Genomic DNA, 8,187 nt, shown 5'->3' with positions numbered 1-8,187 from the left:
CATTTTTTGCAATGTTGTTTTTATTTAAGCAGTTATACAAAAAGGTGTATAAGAATATGCACAACAGTAATGAGGTATTTCTTTATAATTGTAAATGGCAAGTAACTTCTGACATTCAAACAGTAACAAAAGGCTAACCAACAATCAACTTGCAAAAGTCAGGTCAACACAAAGTTGACGTAAAAACACTGACAGGTCTCAAATTACTTTGCAAAATTTGTGCAAGAATAATCATAATGTGCATAGATTGGAAGTGACACTAATTCGGATTCAAAATACTCTTCTCCTATACCCTCGGAAAGGGTATGACAATAGTACCGCATAAATAAATATTGCTACCCATTCAAATAAAGCTGTTTGTGAAAAGTATTAACGTATTGCAACTTTTATGGCTTCAGGGTAGAATATAAAGTGCCAGGAGTACAAGTGAGGGACTGTTTGAACTGTTGGAGGGGGTGAACGGACAAAACCAACAGACGCAATAAGGCTGTTAAATAGTCACACTCGCATACCATAGATACAGATGTCTAACAGATAGGCCCTCCGTATTGCTCTAAGCCCCCACTCCACTCGCTTGCCAACTGCAGGTGGGATAGGTGTATGGCTTGGCGTTGACAGATGGCTGCGTTCCATGCGCAAGAGGAAAGGTTATCGCTTGCGCAAGCCGTGTCTGGATTTACCCCCTCCCCCCCATGTTAAGTTGTCATGACAATTAGCGTTCTGGCTTTGAAAACTGAGCAAGAGCCACTACTAGACCCAGGTTTTAAGGCAAAAATTGGTTTGAGCCAATAATACAGACCAGAGCTCTCTGCTTTCTCACCTTGCACATAAGAGAGCGCTCCCTTCATAAAGATAAAAATATATGTGTTGGCAGTTGAAACATTTACACTTCAATATAATATAAAATGGTCAGCCCATGTATGAAAATCGAGTAATATTAACTTATAGTAAAAACATGGTTTTAAAATGTGCTTATTTTAACATAGTTTTGCTTGCATGCACGTCAGGAAGGTACGTCAGCAAATGTTTCGAGTGAACCTGTATGCTCCAGCGCCCATCGACAAACACTAATTCTGTCACTGGAATACTGACATCGGCTGCATACGTTGTGCCATACAGGCTGACCAGTGGCCACGAAGGCTAGGCTGTAGTCAGACTACAAAAAGAACGCATTTCGTACCAATGAAATGAAATGGAATTCCCGTCACAGACCATAGAGCTTTGCTTGGGCCTTAGATAATGGTCTGTAGGGCGGGGGGCTCGTTCCCTGCGGCCCGCTGACGTGGAGCGTGCCGCCGTAAGAGGGAACGCAGTCTGCGGACGTGCCGATTGGTTGCGGGGTCTGGGGCGGGCGGAGCGTCAGGGCTTCCCGCGGCCCTTGGGCCCCTGGGTGGCGCTGTGGGGCCTCATGTGGTAGGAGAACTGCCTGGCCTGACCCACGGTCTCCATGAGGTGGACACACTCGATGCTGCTCACTGGAGAAATGGCCACACCACACACACACACACACTGCTGTTAATCTGCCACACGGCGCGGCAACAAGAAAGCGACAACCACAGAATGGGAGGAGCCACTGAGTGTCACCACTGAACAAATAGCATTCCTTTGCCATGGACAGTAAATGAATCTACTTAGATTGTAAAACTTCTGAACGTGTGATCATTTCATACACCTAGCAGTCTCAGGCTCTTATCCAGAGCAACTTCCACAAAAGTGGAAATGGTCTTTACCAATACAGTACTTGTAATTATGTGAGCAGGTGGATGCGTTTATGCTGGTATGGAATATCTGAGTGTTAAATATAGAATATATGACTGTGTTTTGTTGTACTTACGGCTAGTGAACGTGTGTGTTTGTGTGTGGTTCATACTCACAGTGCGTGTTAGTGCTCAGGGACAGGTCCAGCAGGATCTGGGAGTGACTACGGGAGTTCAGTGTTGCACTCCTGGTGGAGTGCCCCCTCCTGGCCTGAGACCCTCCTACACACACACACACACACACACACACACATTAGCACAGCGATGCTTCGCTCAGGAGAGCCGCAGGTGCGCTCCGTTGAGCTGAATGAGGGCCGGGCAGGTTGAGAGGGTACCTGGTGCAGGTGTGAGAGTGAGGGCAGGTTGAGAGGGTACCTGGTGCAGGTGTGAGAGTGAGGGCAGGTTGAGAGGGTACCTGGTGCAGGTGTGAGAGTGAGGGCAGGTTGAGAGGGTACCTGGTGCAGGTGTGAGAGTGAGGACAGGTTGAGAGGGTACCTGGTGCAGGTGTGAGAGTGAGGGCAGGTTGAGAGGGTACCTGGTGCAGGTGTGAGAGTGAGGGCAGGGCAGGTTGAGAGGGTACCTGGTGCAGGTGTGAGAGTGAGGGCCGGGCAGGTTGAGAGGGTACCTGGTGCAGGTGTGAGAGTGAGGGCAGGTTGAGAGGGTACCTGGTGCAGGTGTGAGAGTGAGGGCAGGTTGAGAGGGTACCTGGTGCAGGTGTGAGAATGAGGGCAGGTTGAGAGGGTACCTGGTGCAGGTGTGAGAGTGAGGGCAGGTTGAGAGGGTACCTGGTGCAGGTGTGAGAGTGAGGGCAGGTTGAGAGGGTACCTGGTGCAGGTGTGAGAGTGAGGGCAGGTTGAGAGGGTACCTGGTGCAGGTGTGAGAGTGAGGGCCGGGCGCGTGCGTACGCGTGTTTGTACAGGGGGCGCTGCTTTGCTTTATGGGAAGGCAGACAGCTCCAGCCACGCAGACTCCTGACATTCCAAATGACAGCTCTGAACTTTTCACAGAGGCCAGTTTGTCAGTGAGGAGGGGAAGGGTTGGGGGGGGGGGGGGGGGGGGGGGTGTTGACACCTCCGTCAGGCGTCAGGTAAGGGGGAGGGAAGGGAGGTGGGGGGAAGGGGGGGGCAGACTCCCTGAAAAGCGGGTTCATGGGCTGGGGGATCTGGCAGCCCTCCCTCCCTCCCTCCCTCCCTCCCCGTCATCACCTGGTCATGTCTGCTGAAGGTCAGTCCCGTCTGGAGGGCCCGAAACTGGCCGCTTATCTGCTGTTATTGTAAGGAGCCGCGGCGGAGCAGCCGTGTTTGGGAGAGAGGGGTCCGGTGAGGGGGGGTGGGGGGTGGGATAGCAGCAGTGTTTGTGTGAGAGGGGTCCGATGGGGGGGTGGGGGGGGTGGGTAGCAGCCCGTGTTTGTGCGAGAGGGGTCCGGCTCAGCATCACTGATCTCAGGTCAGCGTGGTTTGTGCCTTGCTGTGCCTTCTCTGATTTCTCCTCAAACTCTCATTATTTTAAACTCTTTCCTGAGGTGTGTCTTCCTGCCCTCTCTACTTGTCTGTCAATTCTGCATATTTTTTACTCTCTTCTATACCTTTTTACCCCTCACAAACTGTATCTGTAGGACAGAGGGGGCACTGAAAAGCCATTTATTACAGAGATGGGCAAATACATAATTATACAGAAGTTTTATAATGTATGTAGAGGAATGTTAAGAGATAATTAGACCCATTTTTAAAAACTATTTCTGCCATGCTGATCGGAAATGAAAATAATTTTGTCACATCTTTCTTTGTGCAGCTTTGGTCACCCTGAGAACCGCTCCGCTCTGCTTTGCACTGCAGTCAAGTGGGGCCACGCAAAAGAGCCTTGATATTCCCATTAGATAACCTCACTAAAAATAATATCTGCATAGCCCGAAGGGAACACTCAGTTACGTCATTTTCCATCAGTTCATTATCAGGCATTTGGCGTTTCTGTTGACAGACTACTTTGTACTTTGTTAGCGGAAGCATACATTGTTCTCAGTGATAACTACAGCAAGCAGAGGAGCGCGTGACTTGCCACCAAGGAAGTTACTGCAGGGAACAACTCTATCAACACACCCTCCTGTGTGCAGGAATACAGCCTGCCGCAGTACGAGTGAGGACGCGCTTCTACAGTGCAAAAGGTACTGAAAATAAACATTACTACTGAAGTTTGGAGCAATATCCTCTCACAGTTATCAATAAATGCACATGCATATGCAAACCCAGCCTTTCCTTGGTGGAAAAAGTGTGGTGCGTTGCAAAGCAGAATGGAGCGGTTCTTGGGGTGACCAAAGCTCCACAAAGAAAGAAAAAATTTAAATAAATTATTATCAATGCCAATTAGCAATGTGAAAAAAGTTTGGAAAAATGGGTCCAAGCAGAAAGAAACTGAAGTGATCATTTAAGACACCCACACAAGTGAGCTCTTTTATTAATGAACATGGGCAGTAAGGCTGCGTGTAGCTGATGAGTCTCGGGTGTTTACCATAGATGCTCTGCAGCACTGTGCTCTTCTTCTTTCCCACCCTGGTGGGAGGGGCTCGAAGTTCGGGCGTGGCTTTCGGAGGGGCGTGTCCCGGCTCAGACCGCCTGTCCCACAGCAGCTGGATCAGGAGGGAGGTGGCCTCGGCCGACTCCGCCCCCTCCTCGCTCGCGCACAGCGCCTCCTTCAGTCTGCCGCGCACGTGGAACCTAGAGCGAGCGAGAGACGCGGCTGGCGTGAGACGGTTAATTCCCCCCTCACAACCCCCCGCCCCCCACCCACCCCCCACCCCCCGACTCCTCAGGAGGCATTTGAAGCCCGTATAACCGTTTCCCGGCAACCGAGGACGGGCCAAAGGAATGCCCGGTGCAAACCATTAGCTTCGCTGCCTCGCAAAAATGTGCTCCGTGGCACCAAGAGCTGAACTTTTCGCCTCTCGTTAAAAAAGCTGAACTGCCTCTAAATTAAAGACCCAAACCCCCCTGCCTCCCCCCTCTCTCCCAGGTCTGGAGGTGTTGATGTGAGGGAGGGCGGCAGGCCAGACCGCAGAGGCTGGTAAGAGGTGAGGTCTGCGGGGTCTACGGGGTCTACGGGGGCACATGTGGGTAACACATGGGCACCGGCACACAGAAACTGGGCACGGTGCTGGAATTTCATTTACTGCCATTTGGAGCCTATTAAAAAAAATGGGTGATTCAAATGCTTAAGTATTCTGTTCATAAGCGCACACCCAAAGCCCAAAGCCTCCTGCCTCCCCGAGGAGGCGGGACTTAGGAAAGGTAATCCAAACATACAGATGGGCTCCCCAATCAGAATGATCTGTGAGGGCAGAGGAAAGGAACGCTCAAGCTCGTCATGGAAACGAAATGGGTGTCCACTGTCTGACGTCCAGAGAGGGAGAGATTTGACCAACGTTCTGTTCCACCGCAGGAACACCCTGATATTTTACTCAAACGATGAAAACCAATTACCGGTGTACACTGTACGGACAAGCACAGTGATGTGACCAGCAACCATGTGTACTTTATATGTTTGTCAAATTTTAGATATTCCTGTCAAACAGCATTTGCAAAAAAGGTAATTTAGACCTGATAGTCCACGTGTGTGATGCCCTGTCCGAACTGCTAAGGTTATGGATCTCAACAGAATTCAGTTTTCATTCCATCTTTTACTGGAACTGCAGTGTAGAGAAAAACAGAAATAGTGTCTGATTTTAAGGTCTTAATGTGGAAATGTGCCTATCAAAAATGTATGATTAAAGTGCTAACGCAGCCAGGTAAAGTAAAGTGAGAAAAGCTACCTTGCTTTGTGCGTGTTTTCAGGTGCTGTGAGAAGCGTCTATGACCCGTTCAAACACTTCACCGCGGTCAGGTTGTCTCTATTCATCTGAGCATCTGAGACCCTGCACTTACGAAACCACACATAGATCACAGTGGCAGAGCACCGTACAGGGTAACTGAGATCCTCTCCTTCTAAGCTCTCTCTCTCTTTCTCTCCCTCACCTCCCATAAAACAACAGCGAGCCGGGCAGATGGAGAAAGGGAGACACAGGCCTGGACCCTCAGCCCGCTCCTAGCAACTCCGATCACCCGGCACAAAGCCAGCCGTCCCGGGCGTCAGTCAGCCCGCAGACTTTGTACCCTCGGCGCATTAATTCCATCGCCGCTCCTCATCTGACTCCAATTACGTAAGGTGACAGCTGCTGCTCTGGTGCGGCGGCGGCGGCGGCGGGTTCGATGGGGAAGGGTGAAGGAGGGCGCCGCGACCCCCCTGCCCCCCCGTCCTCCGCGCCCCCGCGTCTGGCGTTAGCGTCACGCGGCGGCTGCCCCGCGCTTCTGTCTCAGAGGGAGGGAGCGGCAGGGCATCCCCGCACAGCAGAGTCTCACAGACTGCTGCTCAAACACCATTAACCTCACACACTCGCAGCCGCACAGCAATCTGTACCCAACATCACCGTGCAGAAACCCAAGAGGACAGACTGTCCGTACGGGCGTTCTGCCTCCGTGTATGTGTGTACAGAGGTGTGTGTTCACACTTACAGGTAGTGACCAAAACAGGAAATACTTGAGTAAATAAGGAAGGTTAATTAAGCATTTAAGAAATCAGCATCAGTGTATGTGTATCTTTGTTGGCCGGGCCCAGTTAATGTGTGTATAATGTACAGTAGTGTTGAATGGCTGGGTTAATGTGTATAGTGTTGAATGGCCAGGTTAATGTGTGTATAATGCACAGTAGTGTTGATTGGCTGGGTTAATGTGTGTATAATGTACAGTAGTGTTGATTGGCTGGGTTAATGGGTGTATAATGTACAGTACTGTTGAATGGCCAGGTTAATGTGTGTATAATGTACAGCAGTGTTGAATGGCCAGGTTAATGTGTGTATAATGTACAGTAGTGTTGAATGGCCCGGTTAATGTGTGTATAATGTACAGTAGTGTTGAATGGCCAGGTTAATGTGTGTATAATGTACAGTACTGTTGAATGGCCAGATTAATGTGTGTATAATGTACAGTAGTGTTGAATGGCCAGATTAATATGTGTATAATGTACAGCAGTGTTGAATGGCCAGATTAATGTGTGTATAATGTACAGTACTGTTGATTGGCTGGGTTAATGTGTGTATAATGCACAGTAGTGTTGAATGGCCAGGTTAATGTGTGTATAATGTACAGTAGTGTTGAATGGCCCGGTTAATGTGTGTATAATGTACAGTAGTGTTGAATGGCCAGGTTAATGGGTGTATAATGTACAGCAGTGTTGAATGGCCAGGTTAATGTGTGTATAATGTACAGTAGTGTTGAATGGCCCGGTTAATGTGTGTATAATGTACAGTACTGTTGAATGGCCAGATTAATGTGTGTATAATGTACAGTAGTGTTGAATGGCCAGGTTAATGTGTGTATAATGTACAGTACTGTTGAATGGCCAGATTAATGTGTGTATAATGTACAGTAGTGTTGAATGGCCAGATTAATGTGTGTATAATGTACAGTAGTGTTGAATGGCCCGGTTAATGTGTGTATAATGTACAGTACTGTTGAATGGCCAGATTAATGTGTGTATAATGTACAGTAGTGTTGAATGGCCCGGTTAATGTGTGTATAATGTACAGTACTGTTGAATGGCCCGGTTAATGTGTGTATAATGTACAGTACTGTTGAATGGCCAGATTAATGTGTGTATAATGTACAGTAGTGTTGAATGGCTGGGTTAATGTGTGTATAATGTACAGTACTGTTGAATGGCCAGATTAATGTGTGTATAATGTACAGTAGTGTTGAATGGCCCGGTTAATGTGTGTATAATGTACAGTAGTGTTGAATGGCTGGGTTAATGTGTGTGGGAGGCAGTGTAGCACAGTGGGTAAGGAACTGGGCTTGTAACCAAAAAGGTCATAGGTTCGATTCCTGGGTAAGGCACTGCCGTTGTACCCTTGAGCAAGGTACTTAACCTGCATTGCTTCAGTTTATATATCCAGCTGTATAAATGGATACAATGTAAGAAATGTAAAAGTGTAAGTCGCTCTGGATAAGAGCGTCTGCTAAGTGCCTGTAATGTAATGTAATGTAATGTGAAGCACAGCTGAATGGCTCTACCTCCTCCAGGCCCTCTGGATAGTGCAGGCTGCCAGGTTCTTCCTGTGAATCAGCTCCGTGTGGCTGTGCTCCCTCTCCACCACCTTCAGCCGGAGCTCCAGGGGCATGAGCTCCACTCTGCCCGCCTGCCAAGGGCCCACCAGGGCCGAGGAAGGGGCCACGCACGTGGAGGCGGGGTTGGACCGGGGCTGGGGGCCCGCCCTTCCCCGCGGGGAGCGTGGGGGCAGCTGGGAGCCCTGAGCGGGCGTGGGCGCTCGGCTGGGGCGTGGCGCTGGGTGGGCGTGGCCTTGGGCGGCCCCTGGCTTGGCACTTCCTGGCCTGCTGGATCCCGC

At 49.7% G+C, this 8,187-nt stretch overlaps 1 protein-coding gene across 1 annotated transcript in view; it reads right to left on the bottom strand.

Moving 5' to 3' along the window:
* Positions 1-10: 10 nt before the first annotated feature.
* Positions 11-8,187, bottom strand: part of invs (inversin) — a 53,611-nt gene continuing 45,434 nt past the window's right edge. The window contains exons 15-18 of the mRNA XM_035380316.1: positions 7,856-8,187; positions 4,263-4,468; positions 1,875-1,979; positions 11-1,475 (exon numbers count right to left, since the gene is read on the bottom strand). The exon at positions 7,856-8,187 is cut by the window's right edge and continues 266 nt beyond it. Of these exons, the coding sequence (XP_035236207.1) occupies positions 1,360-1,475; positions 1,875-1,979; positions 4,263-4,468; positions 7,856-8,187 (759 nt within the window). The 3' untranslated portion in view covers positions 11-1,359. The remainder of the gene's footprint in view (positions 1,476-1,874; positions 1,980-4,262; positions 4,469-7,855) is intronic.

This window comes from Anguilla anguilla, chromosome 1, assembly GCF_013347855.1.
Source record: "Anguilla anguilla isolate fAngAng1 chromosome 1, fAngAng1.pri, whole genome shotgun sequence".
Classification (NCBI taxonomy): domain Eukaryota; kingdom Metazoa; phylum Chordata; class Actinopteri; order Anguilliformes; family Anguillidae; genus Anguilla; species Anguilla anguilla.
Note: the sequence above shows the minus strand (reverse complement) of the source record. Positions and strands in the feature narration are given on the sequence as shown.